General features: G+C 46.0%; 2 protein-coding genes across 2 annotated transcripts in view; one reads left to right on the top strand and one right to left on the bottom strand.

Moving 5' to 3' along the window:
- Positions 1-22,426, top strand: part of LOC310696250 (uncharacterized protein) — a 960,839-nt gene that overhangs the window by 500,849 nt on the left and 437,564 nt on the right. The gene's annotated exons all lie outside the window — the stretch shown is intronic.
- The window catches only part of ABCA1 (ATP binding cassette subfamily A member 1), a 109,943-nt gene that overhangs the window by 47,974 nt on the left and 39,543 nt on the right, over positions 1-22,426 (bottom strand). Inside the window, exons 6-10 of the mRNA XM_083481354.1 lie at positions 14,456-14,577; positions 14,108-14,299; positions 8,322-8,408; positions 3,010-3,250; positions 2,414-2,553 (exon numbers count right to left, since the gene is read on the bottom strand). Of these exons, the coding sequence (XP_083337480.1) occupies positions 2,414-2,553; positions 3,010-3,250; positions 8,322-8,408; positions 14,108-14,299; positions 14,456-14,577 (782 nt within the window). The remainder of the gene's footprint in view (positions 1-2,413; positions 2,554-3,009; positions 3,251-8,321; positions 8,409-14,107; positions 14,300-14,455; positions 14,578-22,426) is intronic.

Here is a 22,426-nt window from a genome sequence, read left to right as displayed (position 1 = left end):
TCTGCAAGCCTCGCGCGCCCGGCAGGAGGTCCCGCCGGGCGCGCGAGGCTCGGGGCGGCAGCCTGTCACCCGAAGCACGGGGAGCCCTTCGGAGAGCTCCCCTTGCTTCGGGCGAATGCCTGCAAGCCTTGCGCGCCCGGCAGGAGGTCCCGCCGGGCGCGCGAGGCTCGGGGCGGCAGCCTGCGGCAGCCTGTCACCCGAAGCACAGGGAGCCCTTCGGAGAGCTCCCCTTGCTTCGGGCGAATGCCTGCAAGCCTCGCGCGCCCGGCAGGAGGTCCCGCCAGGCGCGCGAGGCTCGGGGCGGCAGCCTGTCACCCGAAGCACGGGGAGCCCTTCGGAGAGCTCCCCTTGCTTCGGGCGAATGCCTGCAAGCCTTGTGCGCCTGGCAGGAGGTCCCGCCAGGCGCGCGAGGCTCGGGGTGGCAGCCTGTCACCCGAAGCACGGGGAGCCCTTCGGAGAGCTCCCCTTGCTTCGGGCGAATGCCTGCAAGCCTTGCGCGCCTGGCAGGAGGTCCCGCCAGGCGCGCGAGGCTCGGGGCGGCAGCCTGTCACCCAAAGCACGGGGAGCCCTTCGGAGAGCTCCCCTTGCTTCGGGCGAATGCCTGCAAGCCTCGCGCGCCCGGCAGGAGGTCCCGCCAGGCGCGCGAGGCTCGGGGCGGCAGCCTGTCACCCGAAGCACGGGGAGCCCTTCGGAGAGCTCTCCTTGCTTCGGGCGAATGCCTGCAAGCCTTGCGCGCCTGGCAGGAGGTCCCGCCAGGCGCGCGAGGCTCGGGGCGGCAGCCTGTCACCCGAAGCACGGGGAGCCCTTCGGAGAGCTCTCCTTGCTTCGGGCGAATGCCTGCAAGCCTTGTGCGCCTGGCAGGAGGTCCCGCCAGGCGCGCGAGGCTCGGGGCGGCAGCCTGTCACCCGAAGCACGGGGAGCCCTTCGGAGAGCTCCCCTTGCTTCGGGCGAATGCCTGCAAGCCTTGCGCGCCTGGCAGGAGGTCCCGCCGGGCGCGCGAGGCTCGGGGCGGCAGCCTGTCACCCGAAGCACGGCCGCCCGGAGCTTGCGGGGCGGGAGGTGGGAAGAAGGGCCTCCCCTCCCACCGCCAGCCCTCAGAACAGCCTTCTGAAGGCTGGCAGTGTAAAGAAAAGCCCCTGTCCCCCCCCCCAGCCTTCAGAAGAGGTCGGGGGACAGACTGTCCCCGGACCTGGTCTGAAGGTGGTTTCCCTAGGAACGCATTAATTGATTTTCAATGCATTCCTATGGGAAACCGTGCATCGCAAGACGAAAAAACCGCAAGACGAAGAGAATTGCGGAACGAATTAATTTCGTCTTGCGAGGCACCACTGTATACACTTAAAAAGTATGGCTGCACACATGACCCTATCTTATACTGAGCCGAGTTATTGCTTCATTTAACCCAGTATTGTCACTGGAAGTTCTTTAAGGCTAACCAAAAATGCCATCTTCTAAATCTGCCATTCCACTTACAGTCAATTTGAAGGGGTATTTGAGTGTTTTGGGGGAAGGATTTAAAGTCTTCAAAATGTTAGCAAATACAATGGCAGAGTTCCAGTTACAGATAGGTAGCCGTGTTGGTCTGCCATAGTCAAAATTAAAAAATTCCTTCCAGTAGCACCTTAAAGACCAACTAAGTTAGTTCTTGGTATGAGCTTTTTGTGTGCAGGTATCTGAAGAAGTGTGCATGCACACGAAAGCTCATACCAAGAACTAACTTAGTTGGTCTTTAAGGTGCTACTGGAAGGAATTTTTTTATTTTGACAATGGCAGAGGTTTCTTTTCTATCTGTTTCTCCCTCCCCCCCTCTCTCTATCTCTCTCTGTCTCTCTCTCTCTCTGCAGTCCAGCTGCAGGAGCAGAGGTCTCTGCAATGGTTGTTTGGCTTCCTGGTCAGCTCACAGATCCACCCACCCCAACAGTCACAAGGACAGAGAGCAAGGCAGGGGCTTCAGGGAAATCAGCAAACTGGTTAGCCAGACATGAGTCCATTCAGAAGAATCAGGAAGCGGACACAGCCTCTATAAGCTGCCAGTAAGAGTTGAATCATTGTTGGAAGGAAAACATCATTGGTGCTCCAAGCTCTAGAATACAGCCTCCTCCAGACTGGGAAAATGTGACCAAGTGCAAACTATGCGGCAAGCGGCAAGTCCACTTTGACCCCCTACTCCAGCGGTTCCCAACCTGTGGGTCCCCAGATGTTGTTAGACTACAACTCAAATCATCCCTGAGCTCTGGCCTTGCTAGCTAGGGGTGGTGGGAGTTGTAGTTCATCTGGGGACCCACAGGTTGAGAAAGGCTGCCCTACTCACTATTTTCAGTTCCCTCTTGTGCATTTGCTGCAGGAGCCCCGACAGCAGCTGTACAAAGCAAGCCTCCCCCTTCCTTTGAACGATGTGGAATTGGGATCTTACCTCAGACATGACTGCCCTTGTTGCTGGCGTGTCAGGGGTGTACAAGACCTTCCCCATAAGCAAAGGTTTCAGAGCTCTCCATATGATTCTGGAAAGTGGGCTGGACTCCAGCTTCTTCATGAGGTCATTGCAGTAGGGTGCTTTAAAAGAGTTTAAAAGAAGAAGAAGAGAAGAAGAGTTTGGATTTGATATCCCGCTTTATCACTACCCGAAGGAGTCTCAAAGAGGCTAACGTTCTCCTTTCCCTTCCTCCCCCACAACAAACACTCTGTGAGGTGCGTGAGGCTGAGAGACTTCAAAGAAGTGTGACTAGCCCAAGGTCACCCAGCAGCTGCATGTGGAGGAGCGGAGAAGCGAACCCGGTTCCCCAGATTACGAGACTACCGCTCTTAACCACTATACCACACTGGCTCCTATGGGAGATGAGCTAGGTGCACAGTATCTTTCTCACCTTAATCCTAGACAGCACACCCAGTATAGACAAGTGCTATCCACCCATCATCATACTGTAGCTTCCTGCATCTTTGAAAATAAAAAAGGACTGCAATCCAAATGATCTGCCCAAAATTAATAAGCATGCACCGGGTTCCACTTACTTGTGTAGTTGTCATAGAAATCGGCAGCATCTTCGTCAGTGTTGTTGCCTCCAAACAAAGCTTTGTAGTTGCTGTCTTCATACCAGTTGAGAGACTTGATCTGCAATCCCCCTCCCTCAGGATGTCCACAAACTATTCGGGATACCGCCTGGTAAATTTCGGTAGAAGAACTTGTGCTGTTCACTTTGGTTAGGAACACCACCTCCTGCCGCATGTCGCTCCAGCTTTTCATGCTCCCGAGCTTTAGTTCAAAAGGGGAGGGAAAAAACAGGGGTTCATCTACAGATCAAAACTCGATCCATTTTCCTGTAAAACTGGTAACAAATATTACACCAAAGATCATTTGGTTCAAAAGCATCCCGAACAAACCTTAGATTTCCTATTGTGTCCAATGAACAGAAACTGCTTGCCTACCAGTTGCTATTTGTGCAAACTGCTTGCATTCCATTGAATTCCCCGCCATTCCATGGAAGGCGTGGAATGTATTCTTCTTGGGGAGCAAAATCCATTCATTCTCTAACCCCAGAAGAGTCACCTTCCTTTCAGGTAGAGTGTATGAAGACAGGATATCAACAGGCCAAACTAATGAGCAAGCCGTTCTCTCCAGTTTCTAAGGACTAATTTTCTTGGGGTTATGTCTGCCTATAATTTGGACCCAACTTTAGTTAAAGGCCACTGGAGTATTCCCAGTTTGATTTCGCCAGCAAACAGAATGTGTGAGCCTGAACTAGCTCCATTATTTTTAATCGCAAGCAATGGTATTTTTTGAATCACAGTCAATACAGCAGAAGATGAACTTCTACTGAACAATTAAAAAAAAGGTGCTTCTACATTGTACAGTGCATATCCAAATATCTGGAAAGGAATTTGAAACTCATGTTATGTTAGGAGAGCATTTCATGAGAACAATGATGAAGTCACACGTCCAGGGGGAAAAGAATCACTGGAGCCACTGGGTAGTATTCAACTAATTTTTAATCATCATAGTCCCATTGACTAAGTTAGGCCCATTAATTTTAATGGGTCTACTCTGACCCATTGGCAGGGAAAGAAATCCTATGAAATTAGATCTTTAAGTATTGCAGCAGCCAAATGTAACCCACAACTCCCTTTGTTTTATTTGTATCCTACTCTCTTCCTCCAGGAAACTCTTGGCTAATCCATTTTATCCTCAGGACCTTCCTATGAGATGGCGCAGGATGAGAAAGGAGGCTCCTATTGCTGAAATTGCTGGAATTCAATTCCAGGACCTCTCAGGTGCCACTGCCATTCTAAGAGGGAGGTGTTCACGGTGAGTTCTGGCACCTCTTTTCCCAGAAAAATAGCACTGGTTATATGACACCATAGTTAGGCTTTCCGTGTCCTAAACTCTGCTTCGTTCCTCTTTCCTTTAAGGCTTATACGCCACTGCTCAAAAATCACATGGGCATGACATGAAGTCGAAGAACATTCAGGCGTCCTGATAGTTCTGACATCCCAATTGTCGTGATCTGCCACCTAAATTTAAAAGGAAGAGAAATAGCCACGGTCTTTCCAGAGAACTGACATAAGAGTGACTATACAAGACGTGACAGGAACATTCTAGAGAAAAGTGTGCGAAGTTCTTGCATTGCTTGACAACACTCAAGGCAGTGGGTTTATAATGTTATAGTTCAAAAACAGGAGAAGGGGGAAATAAACTCAGACACTAGTTCTTAGGTATAACTTTCTTATGACAAGAAGTCACACATGCTGAAATTCCCATTTTTGCACAACTACTAAAGGCGAAGATGCCTGTCCTTTTTTATCTAGGAATTTACTGCAGGGGGGGGGGGAGCAAGAGAAAGAGAGAGAATATGAACAACAGTGTGCAGTAGCATACAGTACAGTGGTACCTCGGGTTACATACGCTTCAGGTTACAGACTCAGCTAACCCAGAAATAGTGCTTCAGGTTAAGAACTTTGCTTCAGGTTGAGAATAGAAATCATGCTCTGGCGGCCCGATGGCAGCAGGAGGCCCCATTAGCTAAAATGTTGCTTCAGGTTAAGAACAGTTTCAGGTTAAGTACAGACCTCCGTAACGAATTAAGTACTTAACCCGAGGTACCACTGTATTAGGAAGCTGAAAGGGAGTTCCCCATGATTGTTTGCCGCTATCCATTCTGACTGCTACAGTCACCCAGAGACTTCTGAACACAGGAAGTCCAGTTCACAGGCTGCTGTGCAAGCCAGATTTAAGAGCTCCGCCAATGGCACAAAACTCAACAGTTTCTAAACATCAGCGTTTCCTGAAGAAAGAATTTCAGAACAACTTTTACTGCAATAAAAGCCTCACGAGATACGTTCGGAACAAGCCGCCTCTTCCCAGCTGCCCAGTTTTACATCCAGCCCAATTTCATATGGACTTGTCTGGTTATGGCTGCCACCTGTCCATGTTTTTTTGTTTTTTATATAGCTAAGCTGCAACCATTCAAAGTACAGTGGTTAAAATTTGCATACATTTAAATAGATTAGTAAATGCATATCAGTGGCGTCTGGAAACTTGGTTGCCCTGCACTGCCCCTCCCCCCCCCAGACAGATGGCAGCCATACTAACACAACACTAACCTAGGGAGAGAAAAAATGCTGGACTTAATGTCTCTATTCCTATACATACTTATCAGAGAGGATTTAGCAAGCCATGACATTAAAAAGCAAATTTTGGTCATGCAGTTCAGAGCGGTTTTCATGCAAAGCCTCCAAGCTGTCTTTGTTTTGAAGTTGAATAGGACAGCAAGAAAAGGTACTGACTGCTGTTTGGGAAGACTGCCAAAGAAAAGTCACATTCCTCAGCTATCCAGCCACATCAGCAAAGAGAATGTCACATGGTTTTGATTTCTGGGGTTTTTTTTAACTCCACACCAAAAGAAGAGAGAGAAAAGGAGAAAGAATGAAACATCATCGATGCTCAAATGATGCAACAGGAAACAGCTGTAACCAGAAACTCGTAGGCAAACTTTTAGGATAGTTAAAACTGGCTGCAGTTTTATCTTGGTTCCAACCAGATTTTTCTGCTAATTTCCATTTGCCAGCCAAAAAGAACACAGCAGGTTCTATGACTCGACAGAGGGCAATCTACTCCTAGGAAACAAAGTGGTTGAAGCAACAGGGAAAAGGGGGTGGGATATTGCCCCCGCTCCTCCGCAGGAGTACAGTTCTTAACAACCTTGAGTGACCTCACCGCAGCTCCGCAGAGAGGTTATTATAGTTCAGGGAGGAAAAGCTTCAGGAACAGTAAGAGAGAAAGAACAATAGGTGTAGCTGAATCTCCGCCCCTCGTTACTTGTTTAAAATGGCAACTTTCAAACTTGAGGAGAAAACGTTTTGAGAATGGCAAAAAGCAACAACAACAACAACAAAAAGCACTTTGCAGAAAAGGTTAGGCGGAAGAAAAGAGGCAGCTCGTTTGCTCAGGAAAGAACCCACAGCATAACTTCATTTATTCAAAGGGCTTGGAAAGGGAGCTCCAAGCTCCCAAGCCAAAACAATGAACCCGAATTTCCAAAGAAACCATCCACTATCAAAAGCAGTTTCGACAAGGAAGTTCAGATCCGCTGTCTCTTTGGCTGGGTACACACCAGAGTACCAATGCGCATCTGGGTTGTGCAGATCTGGTTCTTCCATGTGCACTTCTGTGCACTACTGAGCACATTCCATTGACCTCAGTATTTCCTGCCCACACTAGTGGACAGGCTTGATAGGATGAATTCACATTGTGTATTGTTATCTCCTCCCGGCAGTTAGTATTCTCCCATCCTCCCAGAGTTCTGGAAACTTGAGTCCCATTGTAGGCACGTGCGCAGATACGTGTTCACCTATGTGCACAGCCAATTTTTAATTTCATTCTCGAGCTACAAGTTTTACGATATACCAGGCTTGTACAAAGCAGCTGGTTACAAACAACAACAACATGTGTGTGTGTGTGTGTGTATCAGAACCAGTCCCACTAGCAGCCCACTTTACATCGTTTCCCCCCTTTTATAACATCTGCAGATCAGGAAGATCCAAATTAATTGGGGGGGGGGGTAGGTAAAGGGTAAAGGACCCGTGGACGGTTAAGTCCAATCAAAGGTGACTATGGGGTTGCGGCGCTCATCTCGCTTTTAGGTCGAGGGAGCCGGTGTTTGTCCGCAGACAGCTTTCTGGGTCATGTGGCCAGCAGGACTAAACTGTTTCTGTTGCAACAGAACACTGTGACGGAAACCAGAGCACACGGAAACGCTGTTTACCTTCCTGCCGGAATGGTACCTATTTATCTACTTGCAGTGGTGTGCTTACGAACTGCTAGGTTGGCAGGAGCTGGGACAGAGAAACAGGAGCACACTCCGTCACGAGGATTCGAACTGCCAACCTTCTGATCGGCAAGCCCGAGAGGGTCAGTGGTTTAGACCACAGCGCTACTCGCATGTGGCATGCCACTTAGATGAGAGCAATGCCATGTGGACAAGGTGACAAACGTGCATACCTAGGATGCATCAAAAGCACTTTAAACTGTTGTGTGTGAGTTAAACTGAACTTCCAGTGTTTCTGTGCCCAAAATGCATGCATATCAGAATGCTACCATGGAGTGGTGTCGCAATCGTGGCGCTGCAGCCACATGTGGAGCATCCTCCGTTCGTGGCTGCAGCTCTGAGCAGAGGATCTCAGCACCATCTGTACAGTGCTGGAGCAGTGCCGGCAGCAACAAACTGCTATACAGCGCATGTGCAGCATCGCTACGTACAACGCATGCGTGCGATGCCGCACATGCATTGTACTTAGTGGTTTGCCGCGGCTGTAGTGGCGATGGAGGGATCCTGGCACCATCTGTACGGCACTGGAGCGGCACCGGCAGCAAACTGCTATACAGCGCATGTGCAGCATCGCTACGTACAGCGCATGCGTCGTACGTAGCGACACCACATGTGCACCCTACGTAGCGACGCCCGCCCCAGGTGTCACGACGCCTTCCTTTGTGGCCACAACAGGGTGGGGAGAGCTGAACTGCTTCTTCTTCTTCTAATGGCTCCTCCTGGGCTCCCTCCACCACAAGGAAGGGCAGCCTGCACCTGGCCCTGGCAGACGTAGCGTGCATGGCACAAATTGGAGATGGGAAGCAATCTTTGGTTAAAGAGCCAAGTTAATGGCTTGATGCATTTGTGATGTCCCGCAGAGCAGAAACCTCTGCCCAGAGGCAGCAGAAATGCACTCACAGGCTTCACCGAGCTGCCCAGGATTCAGAGTGATTTGGATACCTCAACTGGGAACATCGCTGTATCAGTGATCTGAGTCACGAGACAAAAGGCACAGCCTACCTCCCTAAGGAGCTTCCTGAGGCTCTCCATGAAAGTCTCCGTGGTTTCCTTGAGATCCTGAAGAGTGGAGTTGGAGGAGATTCCTTTCTGGAATGACAAATGGGGATTTAGTTTTAGAAGAATCTTAATTGCAACACAGCAGATAGGAATCAGCATCATCATTTGCATTTAGTACTCAGAGGAGGATGAATAGTGGCATTTTGTATCAGCAAGGGCATCTCTCTTGTGTGTAGTTCAAGGATCACAAGTGAAGCCAGCACACACTCAAAAAGGATGCCATTTGGCAAGAGAAGGAAGGCACCCTTCTCCTTCCTCCTGTGTTTTTGAAAATTCCTCATGAGACCCAGCATCTCTGGCCGTCTCACTTCCCATTATTACCGCTCTAAACAATTACATTAAATGGGCCTGGGCATTAGCTAAGCAAGCGGGAAGCACAAATCCATTTGTTTCAAGAAACTCTGGCTGCTTACACTGCACTGAAAACACTACCACAATTACTGTGGGACATAAAAAATAAATTAATCACAACAAATGCCTGCAAGATACACATTTTGGCAATGTGCCTCAGATTGGGCCTTTGCACCTCAATCGTTAATCAATTCCATCAAGGACATATGAAATGGAGCCCCCAGGATATGACAGTCAGCCAAAGTTACTTCACCCTCGGGACATCACGTTATTGTGCAGGCTTGTCCACACGTGTGAAAAGTCCTGTGCCTGGAAAGCACAGATTTGAGAGGTTTTACACTTGTCCTGTGCTTCCTAGGCAGGGTCCAAGTGGTTTTCTATTTGCCCTGCCACTTTCCTTGGGGAAAACCCACTCTTTAGCACTAAATGGGAGCACCTGTCAATCCACGGAAAACCCATTTGACATTTGCTCTGACTCAATGGTAAAAAGCAGGTTTCCTAGGGGACAAGTTGTGGGGCAAGCAGAAGTGTGGAAGCTCTGTGTCTCGTATTCTCATTTTGGAAAAGAAGGAAGGAAGGAAGGAAGGAAGGAAGGAAGGAAGGAAGGAAGGAAGGAAGGAAGGACACCATATTTAATGGCTTGATTCAGGTTACACAGCATGAGTTTTGGCACATATTTTTCCCATTTGCTCAGCTACAAGGACAAAGATGCCTATGTATACTATAGCATGTGAGTTACAATACAGATGACACCTAGGAACAGAAAAAGCTCATACTGAGTCAGATCATTGGCCCATCTGGTTCACTATTGTAGAGTCAAAGCTAATTGGCCACAGCTCTCCAGGGTTTCAGAAATAAGCCACCTCCCCTAGCTCTACCTTTGAGATTTATGCGTCCACTGGCTTCCCACCACTCCGAAAACATTGTATCACCCGATAGCACCACAGAGCTTATTAAAACTTAATTGCCATTGGCATTACAGATCCACATAGCTCTATTTTCCAGCACCAAAACATAAATTGTTGATAAAATAATTGTTTTAAAAGAAATTAGAACCCATGAAAACTCAATTAAATTTGTGTTTCTCCAGAGCTTCAGAGCTAGCTGCCTGCCCTGATGCCATCTTCACCCCTTAACTCTACCTGGAGATGGTTGCAGTTTGTACCAATGACCATCTGCATGTGTTGGGTGTTCAGCCTTTATTTCCAGCTGGTATTATTCAGTGTTTCTTTCATGCTACGGGAACACTAAAATGTCACCCAAATAATTTAGAAAACATGCAGACAACACAAGGGCTTTCAGAGCTGTTCCAAGTTCCTTTGTGGCCTCTGAATGAAGCATGAATCACAACCATCACAGTCATCTGAAACAGCCGCCCACACAATATAATAAAAGACTGGGTCAAGATTATTCATGAGAAATATCCCTCCAACCTTTTTTAATCATTCATAGTTCGTCACACCCTAACGGCCTACCTTACTGGTTTATGAACACATGATTATTATCATCATCATACGTTTATTTGGAGATGGCAGCTTTCCTTCCATTCCAGAGCTGGCCTGAATCATTTTTGTGCCTGCACAAAAGCTAATCAGGTTGCAAGTTCAATCTTATTTCAACACTGCTGATCAGACAGTACCTTCCAATGCACTTGAGGGCACCAGGCTAGATTGAGAATAGAGGGCAGTCCATGTAGCACAACACAGCAATATTTGCTCCCCAGTCTTTTTACATCTACCACCTGAGGCAGTAGTCTGCCCACTTAAGCTTTCGCTAGAAGAGGAAAGGTATCACCAAATGTGGAGGATTAAGAAATGGACACAGATTTGCATAACATTTCTATATGGGAACTCATATGCATAGAAGCAAACGCAGACATAATTGCTAATATTTAAATAGAAATACAGTGGTACCTTGGGTTACAAACGGTTCGAGTCACAAACACTTTGGGTTACAAACACTTTGGGTTACAAACTCCGCTAACCCAGAAGTAGTACCTCAGGTTGAGAACTTTGCCCCAGGATGAGAACGGAAATTGTGTGGTGGCAGCAGGAGGCCCCATTAGCTAAAGTGGTACCTCAGGTTAAGAATGGACCTCTGGAATGAATCAAGTTCCTAACCTGAGGTACAATACATCTATCTCACCATCGTATGGAAGGCTGTGACCAGGTGACATGTTTGCCTGCCCAGTTTGCTGTTGGAATAGCAACTGTTGAAGGGCATCATCCAAGGCCCCTGCTCTCCCTTCTTAGGGTCCAGCCCCTTTAAACCATACTTGGACCTAACAGCCCTTCAAATAGGACCTTCAAACAGAGGACCGACCTCTCTAAAGTAAGACACATGGCCACTGCCTCATTCTACATAACAGATACTCCTGGCCTGTTCTTCATAATTTTAGAAATCTCCTTTATGTCCTGTTCATGTATCTAAATAAGCAGTATCTAGAGATGAGGGGCAGGTGAATATTATATACTTTAAATAGTGAGAAGGCTTGGAATATCATTGGAGGAGTTATTTGTTTTGTTGCTATGTTATGTATTTTTGTGGTTTTTATATTGTAAATCGCCCTGTGGTCCTTGGATGAAGACCAGTATCGAAATAACAAATAACAACATCATCATCATCATCATTGTTCACTGTCCCTGTTACTTAGAACAAGCCGAGAGCCACCTAGGTTTGGGTAGGGAAGCTTGACCCATGGGACACAAGTGTCTGGGTCTGGCTTGGCAATGCATGATGGATTTTAATTGTAGTGACTTTGGGAGTCAACCTTAGCTGAGAAGAAGGGAATAAATGAATTAATAAGCAAAAGCTCATATAAATCACTACCACCATCTATTCCTAAACCCATACTCCCACCAGCATATGTACTGGTCCTGGCAATAAAGTAATGGGAAGTGACTGCTAACATCTCATGACTGAGGGTAGTTTTCCACTCATGTGTTTGGTAAAGCGTAGCTCATGACGGATAGTGGGCCATTGGTCTGATTCATCAAAGCTGTTCTTCCTGTGTCTCCTTTCCCCTCCCTTTTATTCTAGGTTCCTGAACCATAATTTTATTTATTTACAATGCTTATAATCCTACATTTCCTTAGAAAGTACAAAGAGGTTTAAGTAGAACTCCCCAAGGTCTCCCACTGATCAACCTCAAACCTTCTTAGCTTCAACAGTGTCAGGCATGAGACAAACACACAGACGTCATTCACATTTCCCATGGCACTGGTTTCCCAATAAATAATATTGCTGACTTGCAACATCAGGAGATTTCCCCAAGTTTCTTTTACTGATCAGAAAGTAGCTTTTCATTTAGCTGCAAACGGAAGCTCAGCTTGTTTAATTTCTGGCTTCTAGCTCTGCTCCTAAATTTGCACTATGATTTATAGAAAAGGGTTTATATTCACCACATTAAATCCAAGCCTTTCATTCGGAAAGTTAAGCAAGTTACAATACATATATCGAAAACATTTCCAAGCATTGCAATATAACAAACAACTACTTAATTCAATTAAGCACTATTATCGCCATACAGAAAAAAACCAAGAAAATGTTCCGTCCCTTGAGTGCTAGTGCAATGAGATTCCTGCATAATCCTGTCAAACATTAACATTTTTCTCAGATGTCCTTCTCCGAGATCCCATGTCACCTGAAGCCAGACGGGCACCACAACAGAAAAGACCCTGCCTTTGGAAATCTCTCCCTAGAAGGGCTAGCTAAGCAAGATTTCTTTCTGGTCACGGTCCTTAGGACTCTAAAATTTAGGCTGATTGGTTTTCAATGAGCTGGAATTTTATTAGCTTTCATCATTCGTTGTCTGGCTTGCTGCCTTATTATACTACAGCGGCTCTCAGTTACCCTTTGGCTGGAGAAAAGGTGATAAGCAAGCAATCAAATGACAAGGAAAAATATAAGAGTCCAAGCAGTTTAGTGAAAAACAATAACAGTTTAAAAAGAGCTGACCTTTACATTCCAGACAGAGCAGAAATATGACTCCAGTGTCAGATATCCTATGCTTTTGGCTAGGCGAATAGCCAAACAACTGAGGCTTAATTCTGTATTCCCCAAGATATATCAAAACTAAAAAGGGCTTTTGCTTTGCACTTAGCCAGGCATTCACTTGCTGGCCCATAAGAGTGTTGCTTTCTGTTGCTCCCATCATTTCTGAACATCTCGCTCCCACTTTAGCTTTTTAACATAGCTTTATAGCTAAGGAAAGTAACAGCTCCTGCGGGAAGCAAGTTGCCCCTTTAACATGCAGCTCTATTTGAATAGGCAGTGAAAAGAATCTGATGGACAGAGTCGCACCATTTCATAGGCTGCTTAAGAAAAGTTAAGTCTGTCAGTCCTTTGGGAGCAGGGATTAGTCTGTTTTGCTTATGTTGCCATTGATGACACTGAATAAATAAATAGCAACACAACCTTATTATGCTAAATTGGGAACTGGTGCAAATGTAACCCTGGCTCCCCCCAAACCATGGTTTACAGATCTGAAGCTAGTCTCAGAGTTCTGAAATCTATCCCCCTCCCTCTTCGATTTTCTGAAGCGAATAACTCCTCCATTCTTCTATCAGTATTAACTAAGGTTTCGAGTTACAGCTGGACATATGCTAACCAGGTTCCCTCATAAATATGATTTGCAAACACACTTCGAATCAAGGTTTCAAACTCTAGTTATGATGGGGCCATGGTTACTATAAAACTGGCTAACATCAAAACACATGTCATTCTAAACCATGGCAAATGCCAATAAAGGAAGGAAAAAGGGGAAAGGGATATGTATCCCAAAGACTGGCTCCTGGTTTTCAAACCATGGGTTACAGGGATGCCTAGACCAGACCTAAATACAGTCTTACCTCGGGTTACATATGCTTCAGGTTACATACGCTTCAGGTTACAGACTCCGCTAACCCAGAAATAGTGCTTCAGGTTAAGAACTTTGCTTCAGGATGAGAACAGAAATCGTTCTCCGGCGGCATGGCAGCAGCAGGAGGCCCCATTAGCTAAAGTGGTGCTTCAGGTTAAGAACAGTTTCAGGTTAAGAATGGACCTCCGAAACGAATTAAGTACTTAACCCAAGGTACCACTATATTTAGCTTTAGATACTAAGACCACAGAAGTAGAAAATTTTGACCTTTGGACTCTCTCCCTTCTTTTTGCAGAGATAATGAATCACACAGTGATTTGAAATAACCAGTCGAATCTTTGGCCACAGGTCTCCTGCAATCCAGGTGTAATGATAAATGTAATGTGGAAAGGGTTGTTTGCATTTTGTTTTGTAACATAGTACGCTATATTATGTGAACCACGATATTCTGCTGATTTAAAAACTTGCACTATACCTTGGTGAATACAATTCAAAATACTCAAGCCAACACACTCACCATAAATGGCTTCAAGACATCTAGATTGTCCTGAAACACTCTCTCTGCGGCAGAAAGCTTTTCCTTAGGAATGGAGCAAATCAAGGCACTGCTGAGAACATCCACCACTGGGTTTTGGATGTTGACAAACTTTGACAGCTTGGTTGAATTGCAAAGGTCTTTCACACTTATCCGGTAGCCAGATGTAATGACCTAGAAACATGTACCATAGGTTATAAATCTATAAATCGCTCCTGGGACTCAAGCGAAATCATCTTTTCCACATCACATTCACAATTCATGACATTCAAATGGAGAACTGTAGACTTTCTTCCCAAGTGCTGTTCATTGACAGTATACGCTTCTTACCTGTTGGAGGTTAACCTCGGCATTCAGGATTTCGTCTACAACAAACTTTGGTAGGGAAGCATTGTGATGGAGAAAGTCAGAGAAGGTCTCATTGTCAACCAGGAAATCCCGGACTTTCACACCTGCCAGGTAACAAGAAAACCATTTTTTCAAAATTCAAAACAAATCGAAACTCAGAGAGGGTATGTCAGTATTACAGCATCAAACATGTTCAGCTATCATGCACTTTCCCCTTTGGAGGCTATAATTTGGATGGAATTGGGGGAGTGAGAGGCTAGGAATTGTCCAACAGAAAATTATGTATCATTCCCCTTACCAAACTATTGCTAGGGCTGTTCAGGGGGAAAGTGTAACAGTTAAAACTAGAATAAAGATCACACTACTTTTAACAGAGATGTGCCCATTAGCCAGAACCTGCTCCCCTGCTCTGGTGCATAAGTAGAAAATATTTATTTGCAATCATGGGAAGAGAGAGGTGACATTTCTTTCCAGCTACAGCCCCTCACATCTCATGGATATACTTCTCAGGCCTCCCAGGTGGGTTAGCCAGTTCACATTGTCACATTTTATTTGTATAATTTATGCACGGAAAACATTTCTACACCACTTTTTGGATTTGCAGACTGCAACAATAAAATGGCATGTGAGCCTGTGCTTCCCTTTCGCACTATACATTGAGGATAAATCCTGTAACTATGGAGTGTGTAGTGTTTGGTGGTACACTGCATGGGATGCTTCCCCTCTAACCTTTGCAACGAGCCCCTTTAGCTACTATTTTGGAGGCTCCGGGGAGGCATGATTTGAGCCCATACCTCTTCTGAGGACCTCCCATTGCTCCCTTGTCCTCCTCTCCACTATCCTCCTCTAAGGCAGGGACAGCCAATGTGATGCCCTCCATTTGTTGAGGACCACACGCCCATCATGGGGTGTTAATTTTTTTTTTAATATATAAATTTCCAAAAAAGGCAAAACAATTGATTTTGGGGCAGATGTACCCAAAAAAAGCTCAACAACCCAACAACTTTGACCTTAAAAAACCCTCAACAACTTTATGATGTGTACCCCTCCAGCTGCTGTTTTTATTTTGTTCCTATTTATTTCTTTCATATAAATAATAATAATTATACCCCACCCATCTGGCTGGGTTTCCCCAGCCACTCTGGGCGGCTCTCAATCGAATATTAAAAACACAATACAATATAAAAACTGCTCTCCTACCCTTCCAGTGTCTAGGAAGCTTACAGCCATTGAAAGTCACAATTTCATTTAGACAAAACAATGCATTCAACAGTAAAAAAAAGGAAAGATAACAGAAGTAGGAACCACAGATACAACACAACCTTGAAGTAAAACAACACTTTTTACATGACTATGGATTGGGGGTGGGGGGATCTGCCTAAAATTTGGAGGAGTCAGTGATTATTACTGGGTATTATTCAGGGCTGCCTCTGCTTCTCCCTTCCCATAATTCACAGACGGTGTTTGTGGCAGTGGGAAGGATGTATTTTGGGGAACTTCATCCACCAGTTGTTGTTGTTGTTGTCATCCATCTGTCTCGAGAGACAACGGAGTACGCCTCCAAGGGTGAAGTCAAACTACTGCGTTAGCAGCACAGAAGTGACTTCCCCCTAGGGCACAAGCCTGGGCGGTGTATAGAGGTCCTGGGCTGCCCAGATGACAAGACCTCCCTCTTGGCCTTGCTGATGTGGTCCAAAGGAAAGCAGAGTAAGACGTATGGCACCAGTACTGATGAACATATTGAAGAATCCTTGGAATATGCTATGAAACCAACTGATCTAAATTATATACTCTTGGTGGGCACAATTGCATTATGGATGGGCACAACTATTCCCACCCTTTCCCTCAAACAGCGAATACAGTGGTACCTCGGGTTACAGACACTTCAGGTTACTGACTCTAGTAACCCAGAAATAGTACCTCAGGTTAAGAACTTTACTTCAGGATAAGAACAGAAACGTGTGACAGCAGCGGGAGGCCCCGTTAGCTAAAGTGGTGCTTCAGGTTAAGAACAGTTTCAGGTTAAGAACAGACCTCCAGAACAAATTAGGTTCTTAACCAAGGTACCACTGTATTATGAGGAGACCTGTGTAGCTCGAAAGCTTTAACCCTGTTCTTTAACATGTTATAAAGGCACATTCTCAGTAGGTCTGTTTTTGAGCTGCGGAAAACGACGTGGCTGTGAAGGCTTCAGGAGCTCAAATGCAAAGCGCAGAACACCTTCTGGGGTAAAGAGGAGGCAATGCGATGCCAACGCAGCCTTTGGAAGCTCACATTCCCAAACGCCGTTGCAGGATCCCGAGGGGGCAGCCGATGCTGGTCTGCGAGGCTGCCTGATACTTTTTTAAAATGTTAATTAGCCGGCTCGCTTACAAGAGACACTCGGCATGCCAAGAGGGATGGAAGGAGAACTCCACAAATCTCCGCCGCAATGGAATGGCGGGTGGAAGACGAGAAAGGAAGGCGGAGGCACTGTATTTTCTGCATTTTGTGGTTTGCAGCCTCTTCCCACACCCTGCCCCTGCCTTTATGCCGCTAAGCATTGCGATTGTATTGCTCAGACCCTGATTTGGCAGGACACCAGTCTGGTTGGAGAAGAAAAGTTATGAAGAAAGAAACACTTCCTATTTTTCTCCCGAATACCCGTGCTCTGGGGTTACTGTCGGTCAACGCTCTCTATCCCAGTTCTCCGGTTACATGTTCCCTGAAGCTTTTTTGTTCTACAAGCAAAATAATCGCTGTCACCAGAGGGCTTGAGGCAAAAGCTGGGTTACTTGAGGATGAAATCTTTTCAGGGCTGTTTAACAACATGCTCTTAGATTAGGGTGGGGGTTGCGGAGAGAAGAACAGGCTTGGGGAGAAAGAAAGAAATTTATTCTTTGATGCCACATCCAGAAACTTCAAAGGTAAAAAACTGATCTAGACCTATAACCACGGATAGAATGATTTACAGTGGTACCTCTAGTTACAAACTTAATTCATTCCGGAGGTCCATTCTTAACCTGAAACTGTTCTTAACTAGAGGTGTGCTTTTGCTAATGGGGCCTCTTGCTGCTGCTGCACCGCCAGCGCACCATTTCCGTTCTCATCCTGGGGCAAAGTTCTCGACTCGTGGTAACTCTTCCAGGTTAGCGGAGTTTGTAACTTGAAGCGTTGTAACCTGAGGCGTTTGTAACTCGAGGTATCACTCTACTCCAAATGGCATCCTTCTTTCAATATTCTGATGACATGGGAGGTGCAAGCCACATTGTTAAAGGCCATCCAGTGGTTTCTCTCCATGCCAGCACCCCTGGGTGATCCTGAGACAAGAATCAAAGATTTTAGAGTTGGAAGAGACTACAAGGGTCATCTAGTCCAACCCCCTGCAAGGCAGGAATCTTTTTGCCCAACGTGGGGCTCGAATCCACAATCCTGAGATTAAGAGCCTCACTGAGCTATCCCAGATAAGAAGGAACCATAGCATGGTGAAGGGTTAACTTGGCGCAGGAAGGAGCCGTGGTCTAGCACTGAACTGTCAATGGAAGAACGGAATCAGTAAGAGCAACAGAAACAATAATCTGGGTTTTTAGTTATAATGCAGTTTTTTTAAAAAAAAAACAACAACAACCAAGCTTGTGATTCCCCTTTCTGCCAGTTTAGTTGCAAAACTTCTGCGTGGAAAAGAGCATTCCGTATTATTGTCTAAGTGTGCCTCACAAATATGTTCTGAGAACAATGCTCACTCAGAGAGAGGCGCTTGTGTAATGCAGTGAGAGCAACTTGACCCAGAAAACTGGCTCATTCCTGCTTTTCCTGGCTTGTCAAAGTACCCCTGCAGTAAATATAAAGACCTACTAAAAATGCGGGGGGGGGGGGGAGTTGGAAAATAGAACAATGTCTAGTGTGGGTGTAACTAATTTACTAATGCTTTCTGGTACAGTCTGTAAGTAATGGAAAGGGACACTTAGATATCAGATCAGGCACACTCCTGTCTTGGCTTCAGATGCCATATTTATCGTGGAATCATCATACACAAAGGCTTGTTTTGAGATGCCACAAGACTGTCAAAGGAATTGGTGGCAATGGCCTCATTCTGATTGGCTAGAAAGCCTTATGAAAGGAATTGCTCTTATCAATAGGAATACCGGAAGCTATTGGTGCATCTAACTCAGTACAGTGGTACCTCAGGTTAAATACTTAATTTGTTCCGGAGGTCCGTTCTTAACGTGAAACTGTTCTTAACCTGAAGCACCACTTTAGCTAATGGGGCCTCCTGCTGCCACCACACCACCAGAGCACAATTTCTCTTCTCATCCTGAAGCAAAGTTCTTAACCTGAAGCACTATTTCTGGGTTAATGCAGTCTGTAACCTGAAGCGTATGTAGCCTGAAGCGTATGTAACCCGAGGTACCACTGTACTATCTGACTGGCTGAGAGCATTTCTTGAGGGTTTTCAAACAGGAGGAAGACGCTGAACCTGGGATTGTGCAACTGAACCACAACTCTTCCTGATAGCAATTATAAAGCGCTTTCCCACTGCCTTCTGCAATGACAGAATAATTTTGAACCCTGCTCGAGTGACCCATAATTTTAGCAACCCAAGAGCAAAGGCAATTGTACTGGCCTACTAGTAGAACAGCTTTCTCTACAAATACAGACTCAGCCAGCCTATAATCGTGAACATGCCCTGAATTCCAGACAATTGGTCTAAAAGAACTCTGCATGTAAGATCTAGAAGGTTTAAAATGGAAAAACCATTATCACTGCAAACAGCACTGGAGAAACAGTGGCTTGAATTTAAACATATCAGTTCTCATTGTTTTGAGGGCAGGCAGATAATAACTACCCCCATCTGAATAACTTCAAAAGCTTTTAAAGACAAAGTAATCCCAGATACAGTAAATCCAGGCTAGTGATAAGATTCAGTTGGAATACTTGCCCCTAAACAGGTAAGCTAGGAAAGCAAAGGGAGTGCTTTACTGTCACCCAGCCACAATGATTGCATTTGGCCATGGTATGTAGAATAGTTGGGAAGCAAGGTTATTCCATCCCATTGGCTCCCTTTTGCTCTCATTGTCAGGGAGAAATGAGAAGCAGGGACACCCCCCTCCCTGTCAGCCTTGTGATAAAACAGCTCCATTTGTCTCCTCCACTCCCGCAACTGTTTTTCCAGCTGCTCTTTGTACAAACTTTGCCTCGTCATTAAAACTTGGGGCAACAACATTTTCTTCCCTCCTCCTCTCTTTTTTATTTGTGTCATGACTTTTAGATGGATCTGATTTACGCCTTGTTCTAACTTACTTCCGGTAAACCAAGAGAGAAAAGAAACATTTCCTTTTTTTATTCTTTTGAGTTCATCATTCCCAAAGACCCTCCTAAGTTCAGGTTCTCTTATAAGGCCTAATTATCAGCCAGGCTAACATGGGAAGGGAGAAAGGAGCAGGGGAGATTCACTTGCTTCAAAGGTAAAGGTAAAGGACCCCTGACAGTAGTCCAGTCGCGAACGAGGCTGGGGTTGCGGCGCTCATCTTGCTTTACTGGCCGAGGGAGCCGATGTTTGTCCACAGACAGTTTTTCCGGGTCATGTGGCCAGCATGACTAAGCCACTTCTGGCGAAACCAGAGCAGCGCACGGAAACGTCGTTTACCTTCCCACCGGAGTGGTACCTATTTATCTACTTGCACTTTGACGTGCTTTTGAACTGCTAGGTTGGCAGGAGCTGGGACTGAGCATCGGGATTTGAACCGCCGACCTTCTGATCAGCAAGCCCTAGGCTCAGTGGTTTAGACCACAGCACCACCCGCATCCCTTGCTTTAAACACCTATAATTTCTTGGGTCACTCCTTCATAAATTCACCCCAGTTGAGGAATAGGGATCGTACAGAGTGTTTCAAATCAGAGCTTTCTGACTGCCAGGCTTAGGGCATGCCCAAACTTATATCCCTGCTTCTTTCTGTGTGTTCTGAAACTGTGCAGAAGCCAAAAGTCTTTAGGCATGCTGAGCTTTGCCAATACTGGGTAGTATTTAAAACAAAGATCACTCTGATTCAGCAGCTCCACAAGAAACCAATGTGCCCACAGTGATCACCAAAAGCCTGCCCCATTAACCATAGACTTAACTGTATGCCGTACATAAGTGATCACCTTCATTTATGAAACAATATGTGTGCATCTGAATAATAGTAACTTGGAATTGTAAAGTCTGGTAAATAACCAGCAGAGCAATCCAAGCTTCCAGTACTCTGAGCTGGGAATGGGAGGGTTGGATGAGGTGGAATTGTCCCTCTGCCCAGCTCTCCCAGGTAAGCTGGCGTCCAGCCAGCCACCAATATGTACAGGCGACGAGGAGGCCTATTGGTGGAATCCATGCCAGCAGAAGTGGGATCTTCTAAGGGCAGAGAGGGGCTCAGCCTGCCAGCAAGGGATCTTCTGAATCTCAAGCTGGTCTCACAGCTGATGTGCAATGACATCCAACCTGATCTGTGCCTGTGCTAGCCTGAAGTTGGCTCAGGAATTGGGTCCAGATTCCCTCCTGATTGCCCTGGCCCCTAATTCCACTGCAGTTCTTGTGAATGGAAGGGTTGCAGATGCAGCAGTGGCCTCGCCGCTCAGCAAAGCCAAGGAGATAATTAAGATTGTGCCTGAAACTATCAACAAGCTGTATCAGATCCCTGTAGAGACTATTATATTTGGGGTGGGGGTTAGACGTGAAGATTCATAGCTATGGATGAAGGTCAAAAATCATTAAGATTGCAGTGCAGAATATGCTACAGGTGAAAGACTCTGTGTATTCACCACAATTAAAAACAACAACAATTTGTTCCAGGCGAAGTATGGTTTAAAAGACAAGATTTCAAACACTTCAGATGACTAAAACAAAGCCTGCCCCTCCCCCCACATCTCTCCCTAAAATAATCTGACATCATGGCTGATAAATGTTCAACTTCCCCATAAGTAATCACGAGGCAAATAAGACAGCGCCTTTGAGTTGCTGCACCGCCTCTTCCTCCAGGAACAACACTTGTCATGTTCAGCAAAATCTATCACTGAAACATGCAAACCAACCAGGCATGCAGCCAGTCTGGATGCTGGCAGCCAATCCACCTACGGCGTAAGCAAAGGAGGTGCCGAGAGTTTCTGAGCCATCCTCTCTGCCCGACGCAACAGCCTTGGTTCAAAGCAGCACGACTGCGTACGATATGGCAGGGTGCACAATCTTCATGACACACAAATTTTTTTTGCATCAAATTCCTCAGGTGGTCCCAAGGCAGGGCTCAACTCTATCCTCCTGGAGTGGAATGGCAAATAAACAACACGATGCCTTGCCATGTGCATCAAACACCCTGTTACTTTAGCTGGATTAATTCTAAAACTTTGTTCATTATCTGTGGATGGAATGAGAGAGAGAAAGAGAGGGAGGGGAGGGACAAACTGTCCCTAATTAATTATAACTTAAGGTAAAGGGACCCCTGACCATTAGGTCCCGTTGTGGATGACTCTGGGGTTGCGGCGCTCATCTCACTTTACTGGCCGAGGGAGCCGGCGTACAGCTTCCGGGTCATGTGGCCAGCAGGACTAAGCCGCTTCTGGCAAACCAGAGCAGCGCACAGAAACGCCGTTTTACCATCCCACCGGATTGGTACCTATTTATCTACTTGCACTTTGATGTGCTTTCAAACTGCTAGGTTGGCAGGAGCTGGGACCGAGCAACGGGAGCTCACCCCGTCGCGGGGATTCGAACCGCCGACCTTCTGATTGGCAAGTCCTAGGCTCTGTGGTTTAACCCACAGCGCCACCCACATCCCCACAGCGCCACCCACGTCAATTATAACTTAATAACTAAACTCAACTGCTTATTTAAAAAGTTACTGGGTCAACTTTTTTTATTTATTCTCCATACAACAGGACTGATATTTCAAAGTTGTAGGCACCTTTGTGTGATCCCCTTTGGTGAGAATTAAAAAAACAACCGAG

Source organism: Podarcis liolepis, assembly GCF_965112155.1.
Source record: "Podarcis liolepis genome assembly, chromosome: 17".
Lineage (NCBI taxonomy): Eukaryota > Metazoa > Chordata > Lepidosauria > Squamata > Lacertidae > Podarcis > Podarcis liolepis.
Note: the sequence above shows the minus strand (reverse complement) of the source record. Positions and strands in the feature narration are given on the sequence as shown.